Source organism: Somniosus microcephalus, chromosome 8, assembly GCF_052327205.1.
Source record: "Somniosus microcephalus isolate GS21.2 chromosome 8, FLI_Smic_1.0, whole genome shotgun sequence".
In the NCBI taxonomy this organism is placed as follows: domain Eukaryota; kingdom Metazoa; phylum Chordata; class Chondrichthyes; order Squaliformes; family Somniosidae; genus Somniosus; species Somniosus microcephalus.
The window spans coordinates 220,012,155-220,033,678 of record NC_140994.1 but is presented as its reverse complement, the minus strand read 5'-3'; the positions used below and the strand labels follow the sequence as shown (position 1 = coordinate 220,033,678).

General features: G+C 52.1%; 1 protein-coding gene across 1 annotated transcript in view; it reads left to right on the top strand.

Moving 5' to 3' along the window:
* Nucleotides 1-8,853: 8,853 nt before the first annotated feature.
* LOC147114112 (uncharacterized) overlaps nt 8,854-21,524 on the top strand; it is a 115,533-nt gene continuing 102,862 nt past the window's right edge. Inside the window, exons 1-4 of the mRNA XM_085996188.1 lie at nt 8,854-9,049; nt 12,138-12,247; nt 18,372-18,678; nt 19,263-19,429. Coding sequence (XP_085852314.1) covers nt 8,854-9,049; nt 12,138-12,247; nt 18,372-18,678; nt 19,263-19,429 — 780 coding nt within the window. The remainder of the gene's footprint in view (nt 9,050-12,137; nt 12,248-18,371; nt 18,679-19,262; nt 19,430-21,524) is intronic.

The window sequence follows — 21,524 nt, the reverse complement described above, 5'->3', positions numbered from 1 at the left end:
TTATCCTGCTCACTTGGTGTTATCCTGCTCGCTCGGTGTTATCCTGCTCACTCGGTGGTATCCTGCTCGCTCGGTGTTATCCTGCTCGCTCGGTGTTACCCTGCTCGCTCGGTGTTATACTGCTCGCTGGGTGTTATCCTGCTCGCTCGGTGTTATCCTGCTCTCTCGGTGTTATCCTGCTTGCTCGGTGTTATCCTGCTCGCTCGGTGTTCTCCTGCTCTCTCGGTGTTATCCTCCTCGCTCGGTGTTATCCTGCTCGCTCCTTTTTATCCTGCTCTCTCGTTGTTATCCTGCTCGCTCGGTGTTATCCTGCTCGCTCGGTGTTATCCTGCTCGCTCGGTGTTATCGTGCTCGCTCGGTGTTATCCTGCTCGCTCGGTGTTATCCTGCTCGCTCGGTGTCATCCTGCTCGCTCGGTGTCATCCTGCTCTCTCGGTGTCATCCTGCTCGCTCGGTGTCATCCTTCTCGCTCGGTGTCACCCTGCTCGCTCGGTGTTATCCTGCTCGCTCTGTGTTACCCTGCTCGCTCGGTGTTACCCTGCTCGCTCGGTGTTATCCTGCTCCCACGGTGTTATCCTGCTTGCTCGGTGTTATCCTGCTCTCTCGTTGTCATCCTGCTCGCTCGGTGTCATCCCGCTCGCTCGGTGTCATCCCGCTCGCTCGGTGTTACCCTGCTCGCTCGGTGTTATCCTGCTCGCTCGGTGTTATCCTGATCGCTCGGTGTTATCCTGCTCGCTCGGTGTTATCCTGCTCGCTCGGTGTTATCCTGATCGCTCGGTGTTATCCTGCTCGCACGGTGTTATACTGCTCGCTCGGTGTTATACTGCTCGCTCGGTGTTACCCTGCTCGCTCGGTGTTATCCTCCTCGCTCGGTGTTATCCTGCTCGCTCGGTGACATCCTGCTCTCTCGGTGTTACCCTGCTCGCTCGGTGTTATCCTGCTCGCTCGGTGTTATCCTGCTCGCTCGGTGTTATCCTGCTCTCTCGGTGTTATCCTGCTCTCTCGGTGTTATCCTGCTCGCTCGGTGTTATCCTGCTCGCTCGGTGTTATCCTGCTCGCTCGGTGTTATCCTGCATGCTCTGTGTTATCCTGCTCGCTCGGTGTTATCCTGCTCGCTCGGTGTTATCCTGCTCGCTCCGTGTTATCCTGCTCTCTCGGTGTTATCCTGTTCTCTCGGTGTTATCCTGCTCACTCGGTGTTATCCTGCTCTCTCGGTGTTATCCTGCTCTCTCGTTGTTATCCTGCTCGCTCGGTGTTATCCTGCTCTCTCGGTGTTATCCTGCTCTCTCGGTGTTATGCTGCTCGCTCGGTGTTATCCTGCTCGCTCGGTTTTATCCTGCTCGCTCAGTGTTATCGTACTCGCTCGGTGTTATCCTGCTCGCTCGGTGTTACCCTGCTCGCTCGGTGTTATCCTGCTCGCTCGGTGTTATCCTGCTCGCTCGGTGTTACCCTGCTCGCTCGGTGTTACCCTGCTCGCTCGGTGTTATCCTGCTCTCTTGGTGTTATCCTGCTCGCTCTGTGTTATCCTGCTCGCTCGGTGTTATCCTGATCGCTCGGTCTTATCCTGCTCGCTTGGTGTTATCCTGCTAGCTCGGTGTTATCGTGCTCGCTCGGTGTTATCCTGCTCGCTCCGTGTTATCCTGCTCTCTCGGTGTTATCCTGCTCGCTCGGTGTTATCCTGCTCGCTTGGTTATATCCTGCTCGCTCGGTGTTATCCTACTCGCTCGGTGTTATCCTGCACGCTCTGTTATCCTGCTCGCTCGGTGTTATCCTGCTCGCTCGGTGTTATCCTGCTCTCTCGGTGTTACCCTGTTCTCTCGGTGTTATCCTGCTCGCTCGGTGTTATCCTCCTTGCTCGGTGTTTTCCTGCTCGCTCGATTTTATCCTGCTCTCTCGTTGTTATCCTGCTCGCTCGGTGTTATCCTGCTCGCTCGGTGTTATCCTGCTCGCTCGGTGTTATCCTGCTCGCTCGGTGTTATCCTGCTCGCTCGGTGTTATCCTGCTCTCTCGGTTTTATCCTGCTCTCTCGGTGTCATCCTGCTCGCTCGGTGTCATCCTGCTCGCTCGGTGTTACCCTGCTAGCTCGGTGCTTTCCTGCTCGCTCGGTGTTATCCTGCTCGCTCGGTGTTATCCTGCTCGCTCGGTGTTATCCTGCTCGGTCGGTGTTATCCTGCTCGATCGGTGTTATCCTGCTCGCTCGGTGTTATCCTGCTCGCTCGGTGTTATCCTGCTCTCTCGGTGTCATCCTGCTCGCTCGGTGTTATCCTGCTCGCTCGGTGTTATCCTGCTCGCTCGGTGTTATCCTGCTCGCTCGGTGTTATCCTGCTCGTTCGGTGTTAACCTGCTCGCTCGGTGTTACCCTGCTCGCTCGGTGTTATCCTGCTCGCTTGGTGTTATCCTGCTCTCTCGGTGTTATCCTCCTCGCTCGGCGTTTTCCTGCTCGCTCGGTTTTAACCTGCTCTCTCGGTGTTATCCTGCTCGCTCGGTGTTATCCTGCTCGCTCAGTGTTATCCTGATCGCTCGGTGTTCTCCTGCTCGCTCGGTGTTATCCTGCTCGCTCGGTGTTATCCTGCTCGCTCGGTGTTACCCTGCTCGCTCGGTGTTATCCTGCTCGCTCGGTGTTATCCTGATCGCTCGGTGTTACCCTGCTCGCTCCGTGTTATCCTGCTCTCTCGGTGTTATCCTGCTCGCTCGGTGTTATCCTGCTCGCTCGGTGTTACCCTGCTCGCTCCGTGTTATCCTGCTCTCTCGGTGTTATCCTGCTTGCTCGGTGTTATCCTGCTGGCTTGGTTTTATCCTGCTCGCTCGGTGTTATCCTACTCGCTCGGTGTTATCCTGCACGCTCTGTTATCCTGCTCGCTCGGTGTTATCCTGCTCGCTCGGTGTTATCCTGCTCTCTCGGTGTTACCCTGTTCTCTCGGTGTTATCCTGCTCGCTCGGTGTTATCCTCCTTGCTCGGTGTTATCCTGCTCGCTCGATTTTATCCTGCTCTCTCATTGTTCTCCTGCTCGCTCGGTGTTATCCTGCTCGCTCGGTGTTATCCTGCTCGCTCGGTGTTATCCTGCTCGCTCGGTGTTATCCTGCTCGCTCGGTGTTATCCTGCTCTCTCGGTTTTATCCTGCTCTCTCGGTGTCATCCTGCTCGCTCGGTGTTATCCTGCTCGCTCGGTGTTACCCTGGTAGCTCGGTGTTATCCTGCTCGCTCGGTGTTATCCTGCTCGCTCGGTGTTATCCTGCTCGCTCGGTGTTATCCTGCTCTGTCGGTGTTATCCTGCTCGATCGGTGTTATCCTGCTCGCTCGGTGTTATCCTGCTCGCTCGGTGTTATCCTGCTCTCTCGGTGTCATCCTGCTCGCTCGGTGTTATCCTACTCGCTCGGTGTTATCCTGCTCGCTCGGTGTTATCCTGCTCGCTCGGTGTTAACCTGCTCGCTCGGTGTTACCCTGCTCGCTCGATGTTATCCTGCTCGCTTGGTGTTATCCTGCTCTCTCGGTGTTATCCTCCTCGCTCGGCGTTTTCCTGCTCGCTCAGTTTTAACCTGCTCTCTCGGTGTTATCCTGCTCGCTCGGTGTTATCCTGCTAGCTCAGTGTTATCCTGATCGCTCGGTGTTCTCCTGCTCGCTCGGTGTTATCCTGCTCGCTCGGTGTTATCCTGCTCGCTCGGTGTTACCCTGCTCGCTCGGTGTTATCCTGCTCGCTCGGTGTTATCCTGATCGCTCGGTGTTATCCTGATCGCTCGGTGTTATCCTGCTCGCTCGGTGTTACCTTGCTCGCTCGGTGTTATCCTGCTCTCTCGGTGTTACCCTGCTCGCTCGGTGTTATCATGCTCGCTCGGTGTTATCCTGCTCGCTCAGTGTTACCCTGCTCGCTCCGTGTTATCCTGCTCTCTCGGTGTTATCCTGCTCGCTCGGTGTTATCCTGCTCGCTCGGTGTTATCCTGCTCGCTTGGTGTTATCCTGCTCTCTCGGTGTTATCCTGCTCGCTCGGTGTTATCCTGCTCGCTCGGTGTTATCCTGCTCGCTTGGTGTTATCCTGCTCTCTCGGTGTTATCCTGCTCGCTCGGTGTTATCCTGCTCGCTCGGTTTTATCCTGCTCTCTCAGTGTTATCCTGCTCGCTCGGTGTTATCCTGCTCGCTCGGTGTTATCCTGCTCGCTCCGTGTTATCCTGCTCTCTCGGTGTTCTCCTGCTCGCTCGGTGTTATCCTGCTCGCTCGGTGTTATCCTGCTCGCTCGGTGTTATCCTGATCACTCTGTGTTACCCTGCTCGCTCCGTGTTATCCTGCTCGCTCGGTGTTACCCTGCTCGCTCGGTGTTACCCTGCTCGCTCGGTGTTATCCTGCTCTCTCGGTGTTATCCTGCTCGCTCGGTGTTATCCTGATCGCTCTGTGTTACCCTGCTCGCTCGGTGTTATCCTGCTTGCTCGGTGTTATCCTGATCGCTCGGTGTTACCCTGCTCGCTCCGTGTTATCCTGCTCTCTCGGTGTTATCCTGCTCGCTCGGTGTTATCCTGCTCGCTCCGTGTTACCCTGCTCGCTCCGTGTTATCCTGCTCTCTCGGTGTTATCCTGCTCGCTCGGTGTTATCCTGCTCGCTTGGTTTTATCCTGCTCGCTCGGTGTTATCCTACTCGCTCGGTGTTATCCTGCACGCTCTGTTATCCTGCTCGCTCGGTGTTATCCTGCTCGCTCGGTGTTATCCTGCTCTCTCGGTGTTACCCTGTTCTCTCAGTGTTATCCTGCTCGCTCGGTGTTATCCTCCTTGCTCGGTGTTATCCTGCTCGCTCGATTTTATCCTGCTCTCTCGTTGTTGTCCTGCTCGCTCGGTGTTATCCTGCTCGCTCGGTGTTATCCTGCTCGCTCGGTGTTATCCTGCTCTCTCGGTTTTATCCTGCTCTCTCGGTGTCATCCTGCTCGCTCGGTGTTATCCTGCTCGCTCGGTGTTACCCTGGTAGCTCGGTGTTATCCTGCTCGCTCGGTGTTACCCTGCTCGCTCGGTGTTATCCTGCTCGCTCGGTGTTATCCTGCTCGGTCGGTGTTATCCTGCTCGATCGGTGTTATCCTGCTCGCTCGGTGTTATCCTGCTCGCTCGGTGTTATCCTGCTCTCTCGGTGTCATCCTGCTCGCTCCGTGTTATCCTACTCGCTCGGTGTTATCCTGCTCGCTCGGTGTTATCCTGCTCGCTCGGTGTTATCCTGCTCGTTCGGTGTTAACCTGCTCGCTCGGTGTTACCCTGCTCGCTCGGTGTTATCCTGCTCGCTTGGTGTTATCCTGCTCTCTCGGTGTTATCCTCCTCGCTCGGCGTTTTCCTGCTCGCTCGGTTTTAACCTGCTCTCTCGGTGTTATCCTGCTCGCTCGGTGTTATCCTGCTCGCTCAGTGTTATCCTGATCGCTCGGTGTTCTCCTGCTCGCTCGGTGTTATCCTGCTCGCTCGGTGTTATCCTGCTCGCTCGGTGTTACCCTGCTCGCTCGGTGTTATCCTGCTCGCTCGGTGTTATCCTGATCGCTCGGTGTAACCCTGCTCGCTCGGTGTTATCCTGCTCGCTCGGTGTTACCTTGCTCGCTCGGTGTTATCCTGCTCTCTCGGTGTTACCCTGCTCGCTCGGTGTTATCATGCTCGCTCAGTGTTATCCTGCTCGCTCAGTGTTACCCTGCTCGCTCCGTGTTATCCTGCTCTCTCGGTGTTATCCTGCTCGCTCGGTGTTATCCTGCTCGCTCGGTGTTATCCTGCTCGCTTGGTGTTATCCTGCTCTCTCGGTGTTATCCTGCTCGCTCGGTGTTATCCTGCTCGCTCGGTTTTATCCTGCTCTCTCAGTGTTATCCTGCTCGCTCGGTGTTATCCTGCTCGCTCGGTGTTATCCTGCTCGCTCCGTGTTATCCTGCTCTCTCGGTGTTCTCCTGATCGCTCGGTGTTATCCTGCTCGCTCGGTGTTATCCTGCTCGCTCGGTGTTATCCTGATCACTCTGTGTTACCCTGCTCGCTCCGTGTTATCCTGCTCGCTCGGTGTTACCCTGCTCGCTCGGTGTTACCCTGCTCGCTCGGTGTTATCCTGCTCTCTCGGTGTTATCCTGCTCGCTCGGTGTTATCCTGATCGCTCTGTGTTACCCTGCTCGCTCCGTGTTATCCTGCTCTCTCGGTGTTATCCTGCTCGCTCGGTGTTATCCTGCTCGCTCGGTGTTATCCTGCTCGCTCGGTGTTACCCTGCTCGCTCGGTGGTATCCTGCTCGCTCGGTGTTATGCTGCTCGCTCGGTGTTATACTGCTCGCTCGGTGTTATCCTGCTCGCTCGGTGTTACCCTGCTAGCTCGGTGTTACCTTGCTCGCTCGGTGTTATCCTGCTCGCTCGGTTTTATCCTGCTCGCTCGGTGTTATCCTGCTCTCTCGGTGTTACCCTGCTCGCTCAGTGTTATCATGCTCGCTCGGTGTTATCCTGCTCGCTCGGTGTTATCCTGCTCGCTCGGTGTTATCCTGCTCACTCGGTGTTATCCTGCTCGCTCGGTGTTATCCTGCTCTCTCGGTGTTATCATGCTCGCTCGGTGTTATCCTGCTCTCTCGGTGTTATCCTCCTCGCTCGGTGTTATCCTGCTCTCTCGGTGTTATCCTGCTCGCTCGGTGTTATCCTGCTCGCTCGGTGTTATCCTGCTCGCTCGGTGTTATCCTGCTCGCTCGGTGTTAACCTGCTCGCTCGGTGTTATCCTGCACGCTCTGTGTTATCCTGCTCGCTCGGTGTTATCCTGCTCGCTCGGTGTTATCCTGCTCGCTCGGTGTTATCCTGCACGCTCTGTGTTATCCTGCTCGCTCGGTGTTAACCTGCTCGCTCGGTGTTATCCTGCACGCTCTGTGTTATCCTGCTCGCTCGGTGTTAACCTGCTCGCTCGGTGTTATCCTGCACGCTCTGTGTTATCCTGCTCGCTCCGTGTTATCCTGCTCTCTCGGTGTTATCCTGTTCTCTTGGTGTTATCCTGCTCACTCGGTGTTATCCTGCTCTCTCGGTGTTATCCTGCTCTCTCGGTGTTATCCTGCTCGCTCGGTGTTATCCTGCTCGCTCGGTGTTATCCTGCTCGCTCGGTGTTATCCTGCTCGCTCGGTGTTATCCTGCTCGCTCGGTGTTATCCTGCTCGCTCGGTGTTACCCTGCTCGCTCGGTGTTATCCTGCTCGCTCGGTGTTATCCTGCTCGCTCGGTGTTACCCTGCTCGCTCGGTGTTATCCTGCTCTCTCGGTGTTATCCTGATCGCTCGGTGTTACCCTGCTCGCTCGGTGTTACCCTGCTCGCTCGGTGTTATCCTGCTCTCTCGGTGTTATGCTGCTCGCTCGGTGTTATCCTGCTCGCTCGGTGTTATCCTGCTCGCTCGGTGTTATCCTGCTCGCTCGGTGTTACCCTGCTCGCTCGGTGTTACCCTGCTCGCTCCGTGTTATCCTGCTCGCTCGGTGTTATCCTGCTCGCTCGGTGTTCTCCTGATCGCTCGGTGTTACCCTGCTCACTCGGTGTTATCCTGCTCGCTCGGTGTTATCCTGCTCACTCGGTGTTATCCTCCTCGCTCGGTGTTATCCTGATCGCTCAGTATTATCCTGCTCGCTCGGTGTTATCCTGCTCGCTCAGTGTTACCCTGCTCGCTCCGTGTTATCCTGCTCTCTCGGTGTTATCCTGCTCGCTCGGTGTTATCCTGCTCGCTCAGTGTTACCCTGCTCGCTCCGTGTTATCCTGCTCTCTCGGTGTTATCCTGCTCGCTCGGTGTTATCCTGCTCGCTCGGTGTTATCCTGCTCGCTCGGTGTTATCCTTATCGCTCAGTGTTACCCTGCTCGCTCCGTGTTATCCTGCTCTCTCGGTGTTACCCTGCTCGCTCGGTGTTATCCTGCTCCCTCGGTTTTATCCTGCTCGCTCGGTGTTATCCTGCTCGCTCGGTGTTATCCTGCTCTCTCGGTGTTATCCTGCTCGCTCGGTGTTATCCTGATCGCTCTGTGTTTCCCTGCTCGCTCCGTGTTATCCTGCTCTCTCTGTGTTATCCTGCTCGCTCGGTGTTATCCTGCTCGCTCGGTGTTACCCTGCTCGCTCGGTGTTATCCTGCTCGCTCGGTGTTATCCTGCTCGCTCGGTGTTATCCTGCTCGCTCGGTGTTATCCTGCTCTCTCAGTGTTATCCTGCTCGCTCGGTTTTATCCTGCTCGCTCGGTGTTATCCTGCTCGCTCGGTGTTATCCTGCTCGCTCGGTGTTATCCTGCTCACTCGGTGTTATCCTGCTCGCTCAGTGTTATCCTGCTCGCTCCGTGTTATCCTGCTCGCTCGGTGTTATCCTGCTCGCTCGGTGTTATCCTGCTCTCTCAGTGTTATCCTGCTCGTTCGGTTTTATCCTGCTCGCTCGGTGTTATCCTGCTCGCTCGGTGTTATCCTGCTCGCTCGGTGTTATCCTGCTCACTCGGTGTTATCCTGCTCGCTCGGTGTTATCCTGCTCTCTGTGTTATCCTGCTCGCTCGGTGTTATCCTGCTCGCTCGGTGTTATTCTGCTCGCTTGGTGTTATCCTGCTCTCTGTGTTATCCTGCTCCTTCGCTGTTATCCTGTTTGCATGGTGCACCAGTTCTACCCTAAAATGGCAATCAGGATCATCGGATCTCAATTTGCATATTAAAACAGGCCTACCGCATGAAACAAGCAGGGCCTGCTGTGTTCAGGGTAACCATTTGTACATGCAGCCAAATCGCCGGTCCTTAAAAGGACCACTTGAGGCCACCACTAGAAAGGTGTGATTTTTTAAAAATACTTAGCTAAAGTTGTAACTAGGAGGGGCAGGAGTGCTCCTCCCAGCCCTTCAGCAGTCCTGAAGTCCATAGCCAGTCTCCGCTCGCTCCCTCCCTCCCTCCAAGCTATGCTTTCCGCCACCCCAGACCTACCTTTGGGCCACTGCCGGAGAGGAAGCCGGCCCAACCTCACCTTCATGGCACCAGCCAGCTGCCTCAGGATTGGTGTCCGTAACTCTCCGGCAACATGCCTGAGGCCCAATTTCAGGAGAGCCTCAGGACTCCGGCTTCTGGCAGATACTTCCAGTGCGCTGTCTATTTCAGGTCTGAAACCAATTTCCACCCCATAAAGTACTTTGACACTGATTAATTGACAGAGTTTAAATTACTACAGGTGCAAATGGCATTGAAGTGTGAACTGTATCTCAGCATTAGCAGAGTTTTGTTTTATAACAGTGTGACAGTTATGCTCAGTGTACAAGAGCGCTATATGACTTAGCACGGTTAAGGTTATAGTTTGCATTCAGTGTTGCTGATGGCTTTGAATGTACAACTTATACATGTGTTTAGGTGCAACGGTGTACAACCTTGTCTAACTAGCAGACTGGCTGTTAGAAACATAGAAAAATAGGAGCAGGAGTAGGCCATTCGGCCCTTCGAGCCTGCTCTGCCATTCAATATGATCATGGTTGGCCTTTATCTCAGTACCATATTCCCGCTCTCTCTCCATACCCCTTGATGCCTTTTGTGTCTAGAAAGTGTTCTGTTGTTCTTCTTCAAGGATACTTAGCTCCACCTCTTAGAACACCTGTGGTGAGTCACCATTATCTTCTTTCTTTGGTTGCCATTATCTCATCCTAGCTAAATGTACCTTGCACACATGGGCCTCGAGTTTCGTCCAGGCCCGACACTGCCCCCGTCTGGCCGAGCTGACATTGCGCCCCAGTTTCTGCACATAATAATTAACATAAGCTTGCATGGAAAATCTCCCGTGAACCAGCCAGCGTAATTGAGCATTATCGATTTGTGACTGGAGCTGAGCCAAAGGGGCTTCAAGGTGCTCGGGTGGGGCAGTATAAAAGGTGAAGGGGAAAAAAATGTCCCCTTCAGAGTGAGGCTGGAGACTACAGGGTAAGCAGCACTTATCTTTCTGTCTTGCAAAACTTTTACAGTCATTCATTTAAATCGCTCTGTAGAGAATCTGAAGTATTTGTCACTTTTCTCTCCCTGCAGCAAGAAAATGAGCCATCCTTCAAGTTTTTTTAAATGATGTATGATTTCTACAGCATCAGGGCAGGCCTGAGGCGTTGATTCACAGCTGGTCGGCTGATTTGCACTCGATTCATATGACCACAGGTGGCTGTGCATCTGAGAATCTGTGCGCAACGTAATGAGCCCCCCATGCTACCGCCCCCCTCGAGCATGTGCTATTGGAAGAAGCTCATGCTGGGGGTGTGGCTAGTTTTGTGGGCGGGGACTCATTCGGGCGCAGGGATTGATGGACACACTTAAAATATTGTGGATATTTGCATGGATTGTAGTTACGAGTGTAACTCATTTCCACCCAAATTTCCATGCTCTTTCATGCCGTTTCCTTAGAGACTTGACCTGTTGCATTAAAGTGTGATACACACGTTTCTATCAGATTGGACGCTTAACCTTTCTTAACCTTCCAACTTTCACTCGTCACCCTCCTTTCAGCTTAGATGACCATCTTTTTCTAAGCCTTCTGAAACCATTCCGAAAACTTATGAAAGCTTCTGTGTTCTGAAAACCTTCTCTTTTGGATGTCAAGAAGAGATTGTTTTATACAGTTCATTTCACAAAGTAAAACCCCCTTTTTCCAACCATTTCATTATTTGATCAACCAAGTTGCTTCATTCCATCACATAGATTAATTTTAAGGTGTCACTGAGTTTGAACAGATGTGTCAAGTACTGTAACAGTCAGGTTTTTAATTAGTCGATGAAGGCCAGGCTGCTTGCTAAGGCATTAAAACTCTCTTTCATTTCAACCATAAATTGACAATATCAAGACAGCAGGTCAGATAAAAAATAGGCTTCCCAGGGAAAACTCTGAAGTATTCCTTCTGTACTCAGACAGCATGATCCATCCATACTGGTAACCTTGACAAGTTTGGGTTCATCTGAGACAACCTTTAATTGTGTACAGCTGTTAGAGTCCTTTCATCTACAACTGAGCCTCTGATCAATTTTTCCAGAGTTCTAGTATTCACTTTTTTGGTCTTCCTACAACTCATTTGTATGATTTAAGAGACCACTTTTCAAGCCACTTTTCCTACAAACCCTTCCAATGGGACATATTGGCCCAGTAATTTGGGTGCGCCCATTTGTGGGCATGGGGGTGGGGCGTATGTCGTGAGCCCCTGCGCCTGAATGGTGAGGCCCGAGGCTCACCCAATATTGGGCCTCGGGCCTAATTTCCATGGCGCCGGGAAAGCGAGAACAGCCTGCCGGTGAAGAGGAGTGCATGTTTGGGCCACTGCTGGTGTCGCAGCGACCCTCGGGCAGGTGAGTCCAGTCCGGTGATTGCGGGTTCTAGAGATCAGGTTCGATGATCACAGGGGCCGGGCATCATGGGGCCCAGGGGTCAGAGGATGATGGGGGCCAGGGGTCAGAGGATGATGGGGGCCGGGGGTCAGGTCTGGGGATCACGAGGGTCGGGTCCGGGGATCGCGAGGGCAGGGTATGGGCCAGCAGCAGCCCACAGCACTGCTGTGGGGCGCTCCTGCTTCTCCTGGCTATACATTAAGGAAAGTTAATAAAAACTTACCTTTTCATCAGTGGCCCCTTTAAGGACCGCTGGTTGGGCTGCACAAGACCCGGAAAAACTAAGGAGACTGTGTTTCTGCCAAACTCAGGACCTAAATCAGGTGTTAGGCCCATGATTTGCATACTCAAAGGGCCTAATGCTTGTTTCAAATGAGCAGCTTGACACTCAGAAGTCATCAGCTTCTGATTTGGCGGCCAGCACATTTCTGGGGCAGGTGAGGGGTCGGGCGCAGAATGACACGGCCAAAATTCTTCATTTTTCACCCAGAAATCAGACACGCGCAGGCCTATTTGTCCCCTATCTTATCAGTACAGACACACATTATGAAGAAAGTGAGTCTTTCCATTTTTTTTTCATTCCGGGATGTGGGTGTCGCTGGTAAGGCCAGCATTTATTGCCCATCCCTAATTGCCCTTGAGAAGGTGGTGGTGAGCCACCTTCCTAAACCGCTGCATTCCGTGTGGTGAAGGTACTCCCACAGTGCTGCTAGAGAGGGAGTTCCAGAATTTTGACCCAGCGACGATGAAGGAACGCCAATATATTTCCAAGTCAGGATTGTGTGTGATTTGTTAACTTATATCCTCGTGTCCAATTTTTTCTTTTTCTTTTTCTCTTGTAGTCTGGAATCCATGCTCGCTAGAAGGAGAACCCCAAAACAGTCTGGCTGCAAAGGGTTTCCGTAGTGTGAAACCAAAATTCCTTACATCTGGCAGAAAACCACCCCTGCAGGTAAAGTCTAAAAACTTCTGTTTATCAAAGAAATTGTTCTTGTAATTATATAGACCAGGCAGCCTCAGTTGAAATATTAATCCTAGAGAAAAGAAGATTACTTTCAATGTAAAGTGCTTGTTCATTCTAAATTACACTGTGATATGAACGATTCCTTTGATATTCCTCCCTCCTCTATTTTAGTGGAGACATTAAACCATTCATTTTAAATGGGTTAATGCCTCTGTTAAAATGGCAGTGGGAAAAGTTTCAAAGGAACTTGTTATTTCAGATGAATGCTAGTATCCCGTGTCTCTGCTGGATGTTGCTCAGCTGGTGTTAACTATGGTTTAGGCGGCAAGCAACTCCACCATTGAGCACGTAGGTAGCAATCCTTTACATCAGTCACTTGGATTTATATAGCATCTTTAACATAGACAAATGTCCCAGGGCACTTCACAGAGGTGTGAGGAAAACAGGCCAAAGAAATAGAAATTAGGAAGGGTGACCAAAAGCTTGATCCAGGAGATGATTTAAAAGGAGGAGAAGGAAGTGGTGAGGTGGAGAGGTTTAGGGAGGAAATTGCAGGAAGTGGGAACTAGGTGGGGCAAAGGGAGGTTGGCTGCACAAGAGGTCAGAGTCAAAGAAACAGGGAATTCAAGGGATTGGAGGAGGTTGCAGAAATAGGAAGGGGTAAGGTCTTGGTGGGATTTAAATAGCAGGACAAGAAATTTTAAATTTCAGCCTTTAGAAGACAATGTAGTTCAGCGAGGACAGAGCTAATGGATGAGAATGTAGTGGAAACCACATAGGGACAGTAACACAATTCACTATGTATAGCCAATGTTGTTATCGCTCCACGTTATGTACGGAACTTGGTTGGGTTGTCGGGGCAGGGTCCCTTTAAGAGTCATCGATTGTGTGATGACGTCATAGCCCTGTGACGAGGCCGAGTCCCTGAGTTGATGCGGAGAGTTAATAAAGCTAACACGCGTTTTTCTTTGCTGCTACGAAAGTCTCGCAGTCTGTTGATTTCCAGCGACTCCTACATTGGTGACCCCGTTTCTCTTTTGGACGTTTCCAAAGACTTTATCCGAGATGGCGACGAACGCCGTTTCTCTCAAATTACCGGAGTTTTGGAACGACAGGCTGCCGCTTGGTTCGCCCAGGCCGAGGCTCAGTTTGCACTCCGGGACATCACCGCGGACGACACTAAGTATTATTACGTCGTGTCTGCTCTCGTCAGCTCCACCGTGGCCAGAGTCGTGAGCCTGCTTGAGGACCCCCCGGAGCACCACAAATTTGCGACGCTGAGAACGCACCTCCTAGAGACTTTTGGACTAACTGAACCTGAGCGCGCACGCCAGCTTCTCTCTCTGCCCGGGCTTGGCGACTCCAAGCCCTCAGAACTGATGGACCACATGTTTACCCTCCTGGGCAAGCACAGGCCGTGCTTCCTCTTCAGAGAACTGTTCCTACAACAGCTGCCAGGGCAGGTACGGTCGGCTTTAGTCAACTCTCATATTAGTGATTTCCGCCACCTGGCCAAGGAGGCCGACAAATTTTTCTCTGCCGTGCAACAGTACTGCGCGGCCATGCGGGGCCCTGCCCCCACCGCCACAGCATAACGGCGGCAGCCCCCAAGCATGTGCTTCTAACACGCGCAGTTCGGCCCCAAAGCTAAGAAGTGCCGGCCCCCATGCAGCTTTACCATGTCGGGAAATGTGAAGGCCCACTCATTAGCTACCATGGCTGTCGGCCTTTCAGGTAGTCTGTTATTCATTACAGACACTGACTCTGGACGTCGTTTCCTCTGCGACACGGGTGCCCAGGTGAGCGTCCTGCCCGCGTCAACCGTAGACATACAGGGGGGAACCACGGTCCCGCCCTCGAAGCCGCCAACGGCAATTCCATCCGTACCTTTGGGAAACGGAGTGTGGCACTGTGTTTTGGCGGGCAGCGTTTCGCTTGGGTCTTTGTTACAGCGAAAGTGTCCACCCCCCTTCTCGGCGCTGACTTCCTCTGCGCCAATGGCCTTTTGGTGGACATCTAGAACCGATGTCTCATCAACGCTGAGACTTTCAGTTCACTCCCGTGTTCGCTCAGTGGTTCCGGCACGACGAAGTTGTCCAGCGCACTCTCGGCCTCCGACGAGTTTTCTCGTCTCCACGCCAGGTTCCTGGACCTCACGAAGCCCACTTTCTCGTCCGCCGCCACCAAGCACGAGGTAGAACACCACATCCCGACCACCGGTCCACCTGTCTACGCCCACGCTCTGCACCTCGACCCGGGGAAACTCGCCATCGCTAAAGCCGAGTTCGACACGATGGATCGCCTCGGCATTATTCGCCGGTTGAACAGCCCGTGGGCCTTGCCCCTCCACATCGCACTGAAACTAGGTGGCAGTTGGCGCCCATGCAGCGATTACTGGCGCCTCAACGACGCTACGACCCCCGACCGCTACCCGATTCCACACATCCAGGACTTTTCCGCCTGCCTGGCCGGGAAAGTTGTTTTCTCTAAAGTGGACCTCATTCGGGGTTACCACCAGGTCCCCGTCCGGCCGCAGGACATCCCGAAAACCGCGGTGATCGGCCCGTTCTGGCTGTTCGAATTCCTCCGCATGCCATTCGGTCTCAAAAACGCCGCTCAAGCTTTTCAACGCCTAATGGACACCGTGTTACGGGACCTGCCATTCCTGTTCATCCACCTGGATGACATTCTCATCGCCAGCGCCTCCAGGACGGAGCATGTGTCCCACCTCCGGACTCTCTTCGAACACCTCAGCCAGCACGGCCTAATCGCCAGTCCGACCAAGTGCCAGTTCGGGCTGTCCTCAATCGACTTTCTCGGGCACCGCATCACGAAGGGCGGGGCGGGGCGGTGCCACTGCCATCGAACGTGGAGGCCGTGAAGGATTTTCCGCGACCCCTCACCGTGAAGGCCCTGCAAGAGTTTTTGGGCATGGTGAACTTTTATCATCGCTTCGTTCCCCGGGCAGCCCAGCTTATGCGGCCCCTTTACGAGGTCCTCAAAGGCAAGCCCGCCAAGCTCGCCATCGACTGGTCCGAGGAGATGGCCAATTCTTTCACGGACACGAAAAGGGCCCCGGATAACGCGACCATGCTGGCGCATCTGTTGCCCGATGCGCCGATCGCTCTCACCACTGACGCTTCAGACTATGCTGTCGGCGCCGTCCACGAACAGTGGGTCAACGGCACCTGGCAGCCGCTCGCCTTCTTCAGCCGGCAGCTCCGCCCCAATGAGCGGAAGTACAGCACCTTCAATCGCGAGCTTCTCGGCCTCTACCTCACCGTCTGACACTTCCGTTTCCTGCTGGAGGCCCGCCCGTTCACGGCGTTCGTGGACCACAAGCCGTTGACCTTCGCCATGGCCAAAGTTTCCGAGCCATGGTCGGCCCGTCAGCAGCGCCAGCTTTCCTTCGTCTCCGAGTTCACGACGGACATCCAGCATGTGGCTGGGAAAAACAACCCTGTCGCCGACTGTCTCTCCTGGGCTGTCGCCAGCGCCGTACACCTCGGCATCGACTACACCCGCATGGTGGCCGACCAGGCCTCTGACCCAGACATCCAGGCCTACAGGACGGCTGTCACGGGCCTTCAGTTAGCGGACGTCGCGTTTGACGATGCCGGCACCACGCTCCTGTGTGACGTCTCCACTGGGCAGCCACGCCCCGTCGTGCCCGACGGGTGGAGACGGCAGGTTTTCAACGCCGTCCATAGCCTTTCCCACCCGGGCAGGAAGCCGTCACAGAAGCTGGTGGTGGCTAAGTTCGTCTGGCACGGCCTCAAGAAGGACGTTCGCGACTGGGCCAATACCTGCGTGGTATGCCAGTGATCGAAAGTGCATCGCCATACTAAGGCCCCGTTGGCGCCTTTCGCGGTGCCCGAGAGGCGGTTCGATCATGTTAACGTGGACCTGGTGGGGCCCCTGCCGCCCTCCTGTGGGTTCACCCACCTCCTCACGATGGTCGACAGAACCACCCGATGGCCGGAAGCCGTCCCACTGTCGTCAACAACGTCCGCCGATGTGGCTCCGGCGTTCATCAACACTTGGGTCGCCCGGTTCGGCGCCCCATCTGACGTCTCCTCCGACCGGGGGCCCCAGTTCACGTCGGAGCTCTGGAACGCTGTCGCCCAAGGCCTCGGGTTGAGACTCCACCGCACCACCGTATACCACCCTCAGGCTAACGGGCTGTGCGAACGGTTTCATCGCTCCATGAAGGCCGCGCTCCGGGCCCACCTCCGGGACGACAGTTGGATCGACAGACTCCCGTGTGTCATGCTGGGACTCAGGACCGCCCCCAAGGAGGACCTCCAGTCCTCGTCCGCCGAGCTCGTCTACGGGCAGCCGCTGCGGGTTCCCGGGGATTTCGTCCCCAATGCCACGGACCCTTGGTCCGCAGCCCATCAGCGGTCCGCCCTCCTGGACAACGCCAAGGTTTTCGCACCGGTGCCCATGTCGCAGCACGGTCTCCCTCAGTCCCACGTTCTGCCCGACCTTCGTGCGGCGGAGTACGTTTTTGTCCGCCACGACGCCCACCAGGGACCTCTTCACCCACCCTACGATGGACCATTCTGTGTCCTGGAAGCCGGGGACAAGGCCTTCGTGGTGGATGTCGGCGGTAAGCCGGACTACATTTCCATGGACCGTCTTAAGCCGGCACACCTGGATCTGGACTGACCCGTTGGGCTGGCTCAGCCCCCGCGGCGGGGCTGACCTCCGGCTTCTGCACCCTCAGCCCACCACCGAGCGTCCGGGGACCCTCCGGCGACCCCCCTGGTCCCCGCCCCGGACTTAAGGAGCTGTTTCGGCCGTATGATCCGGGCCCCTCAACGACTGACAGTGCCAGTTCTAGTGAATTCTGGGGGACGTATGTGGTGGAGACCACATAGGGACAGTAACACAATTCACTATGTATAGCCAATGTTGTTATCGCTCCACGTTATGTACGGAACTTGGTTGGGTTATCGGGGCAGGGTCCCTTTAAGAGTCGTCGATTGTGTGATGACATCATAGCCCTGCGACAAGGCCGAGTCCCTGAGTCGATGCGGAGAGTTAATAAAGCTAACACACGTTTTTCTTTGCTGCTACGAAAGTCTCGCAATCTGTTGATTTCCAGCAACTCCTACAAGAACATCATTTGTGAATTTGCTTGGGGCGTTTTGGCAGGAATGGTAACTGGATTGGGGGAAATCAAAGACTGAGTTATGGGAGAGATGGACATGGAGCAACAACATGCTCAAGGGAGGTTGGGGAGGCAAAAGGAGAGGACAGTGCCTGAGGAGAGGGATCAACTTACAATGGGGTTCAGAAACAGAATATGGATGGTCAAGAAGATGGATGGTCAGGGGTTTAGTGGGAATGAGGTCGCGGGTCGAGGAGATGATTCTCATAGGTAAAATTAACTTGGAGAGGGAAGGGGCGCGATGGGGGACAAACTACAGAGATTGCGGATCAGGGCTAGAGTGGCGACTGAGAGGATTTGGCTTAGTAGGAAAAGGGAGAAAGTAGTGGAGGCAGCTGAACGATGGTCTCTATCTTGTTGACAAAGAACTCCATGAGCATCTCACACTTAGTGTAAGAGTTGAATATGGAGGAAGCAAGGGAGACGGTTTTAAGGAGGTAGTGGGTCATAGAGAAAAGTAGCATGAGGGTTATCTTTGCCCTCCAGGATGATCCTAGAGTAGTGCGTGGTTTTGGCTGAGGAGAGAAAAACCTCTCCACACCCCAAATACTTTAGCGGGGCCAACAGCTGAGGTTCCTGGTGGACTTTCCCATCATTTACACCATATTACACCATATTTTTGGCCTCAAAAATGTTAAACATAGTTGAGTTCATATTTGATTATAACGTAACAATGAAAAAATAATGGCAGCTTACAAACAGGTGGCTGCTGAGTTGTTTCAGGATAGTGGTCATGAACATAAACACACAATTCCTGATTCCTATTATCTTATCAAACAGCACTTTTTTTCCCCTGCAGTTAATTGTTGTACAATCATGTGAATCTGTTGACTGTATGTCTGTTTTTAATTCTGTAGTTTTGTACATTTTGTTCTAATCTAAACTAAGAAATTAGTTTACATAGACATGACCCAATTATTTATTTGTCAATTCCAGCCTTCAATCCACAATGGGATGGTGGATATCAAAGACAACAGCCACAATGCAAGAGCAAAAGAGGCTCTCTCTTCAGAATTACCAAACCAAGAAGCATCTTCAGTGAGATCTCACTCCAACATCCTATGTGACACAGAAACAAATAAACTGTCATCTTCCCTCGGTCCGAACCTCAATGTACCATATACCACAGAAACAGAAAACCCAGCTTCTTCAGTCAGCACAGCATGTAAGGTCCTGCGTAACACGAAAGTGGATAACTCTGCATCTTCAGCTGATGCTAGGGAGCTGCATAATATTGAAACAGGTAAACCTATCTAATGGATTGTAAATTAAGACGAGTGGCATGGTGGTTCAGCAAACCAGTGGTTTGTGCTCAGGATTCCTCACATGTTGATTTCCGTACACATCTGTGCAGTCTGAGAAGGCAGTGAGTAGAGATCAAGCTCTTAGCCACGAAAAGCGATGGAACATTAGAACGTCACTCCAGGCTGCTCTAATGATTCCAGCATGGCACTGGAAGAGGCCTGACAGAAGGCTCCCTTCCTGCTTCATGGACAAGTAGTGGTGTATGGAATGCAGGACACATAAAGACTGGAAAACTGACATTTTAAAAAATCCAATTAAAAGGCCTATTTCTCTTGATTTCTCTTTAAATCAATGAAGATATCCTTGTGGAGCTGCAATAATTATTTTATCCTTTTGCGTGATCATGACAGGGGTCCAAGGAACTGATACATGATTTACTTCATCAGAAAAATAGATCAATGGCATTAAAATTAAAACTGTAACCAACAGCTGACAGAATATATGTGCTAGTATGTTCTTTATCTGTATTATGAGTAACCAATTATAATTCCTAACCACTACTGTTATATTTCACTCCATAAGAGCTGCAGGTCACAGAGATTGATTCATCTGATTCGGAGACCGACCTTGATCTAATCTACAAAGTCAGGCTTCGAACAGTTAGTGAAAAGATGAACATTGCCATCAGATCATCTCCTAATTCTGTGTTGACTTCAGAAAAGAGATCATTGCCTTTAATAACAAAGAAAGTAAGTATATTTGTTTAAAGTAATAATTTTTAAAAATGTAATCAATAGCTGGACACTGATATTCAGTTGAACTGTCAACTCATCACACCTGATAGCCCAGTTTAAAGAGAATCGATAGATAATATTGTAAATGCACAGCAGGTCTGTTAGTGTGTGATAAGAGATAAGAGAATGGATGGGTTCATGATTTGGATGTAAACCCCGGATGAAGGGAATTTATCCAAAACATTAACATATCTTTTCTCTTTCCAGATGCTAACAAGCCTCCTTTGCAATTCCAGCATTTTCATTTTTTTAATCCTAGATTTACAGCATTGAAAGTTTTTCCTTTTATCTCTTAAAGAATAGTCGCCTAAATTATGAGAATGTAAAAACTGATTGAGCCTATTGTTGTATGGGATGGTATATAGGAACCTAGGAACAGGAGCAGGCCTTCCAGGCCCTCAAGCTTCTTCTGTCATTCAGTTAGACCACGGCTGAGCTGTACCTCAACTCCATTCACTTGCCTTTGCTCCATATCCCTCGATAATCTTACCTAACAAAAATCTATCAATCTCAGTCTAGGAAATGTCAATTGGCCCAGCACCCACAGCCTTTCTGGGGAGAGAGTTCCAGTTTCCACTACTCTTTGCGTGAAAGATTTCTTTCTGATTTCACTCCTAAATAGACTAGCTGTAATTTTAAGATTATTTTGCTCTTGTTCCGGATTCCCCCACCAGAGGAAATAGTTTTTCGGTATCTGCCCTTCCTTCCTCCCTCCCCTCCCTTCCTTTCTTTCTTTCCCTAAACTAGAATACAATAATCATTCTTTGTTTATGTTCCAATCCATAATCCTGCACAAATTATCCATGGCTGGCTTTTAACAAGGCCTCAATAAGCAAAACTTACAAACTTTTAATAAGTTTAACTTTTGCTAATGCTTGAACCTACTTGTGGCAAAGAGCACTGCTCAGGGAAGTACTAAACACAGGCAAATAGTCCCAAGCCACTTTCCACTGGTATTGCACCTGTTCACAGACATCTACTTTATCATACAATTATTGGCTACAGGTTTTTTCAGTTCACAGGGACGAACTGTGTAAAACCACTAGAGGGCACCAAAGCATCAATTTACCTAAGCTATATGAGACCTGCAGCAATATTAGAAGCAGAGAAGGAAAGAACTTGCATTTATATAGTGCCTTTCATGCCCTCGGGACATCCCAAAACACTTTACAGCCAATAACTTGCTTTTGAAGAGTAATCACTCTTGTTTTGTAGCCAATTAATGTAACTTTCAAAGACTGTAGCAGAAAGCAATCACATGTATAACTGATTGTCCAGTTTTTGTATGCATAGTCAGTGTACCCTGAATATCCGGTAAATCTATGGACTAGCTGCCTCAGTGTGTAAGCGAATCGCATGCTATGGTATCCCACCCCGGGAGATCTTCGCGCTTTAAATTTCTAGACAGACTAGATGCAGGAAGGATGTTCCCGATGGTGGGGGAGTCCAGAACCAGGGGTCACAGTCTAAAGATAAGGAATAAGCCATTTAGGACAGAGATGAGAAGGAATTTCTTCACCCAGAGAGTGGAATTCTCTACCACAAAAGGCAGTTGAGGCCAATTCATTAAATATACTCAAGAAGGAGTTAGATATATTTCTTAAGGCTAAAGGGATCAAGGGATATGGGGCGAAAGCAGGGACAGGGTACTGAATTTGGATGATCAGCCATGATCTCATTGAATGGCGGAGCGGGCTCGAGGGGCCGAATGGCCTACTCCTGCTCCTATCTTCTATGTTTCTATGTTTCACACCGCAGGAACCTCCCCTCACTCTGTAACATGCACCAACTGTACCGCAGAGAAGTCCCCAGCTCGGTGACATTACCCCTCCCCCCTCCCTGCCCCCCCTCCCCCTGCAGAGAGCCTGGTGTGCCGGGAACAATCAGGAGTCGGGGGAGAGGGGGGGAGGGTTCTGAAGTTGAAGAAGGTGGTCGGGCATCTTGTGGGGGGAGGGGGGCCATTTTGTGAAAGGGAGACTGGAGAATGTAGGTTAAGAGATAACAACAACACCAACTTGTATTTATATAGCGCCTTTAACATAGTAAAACA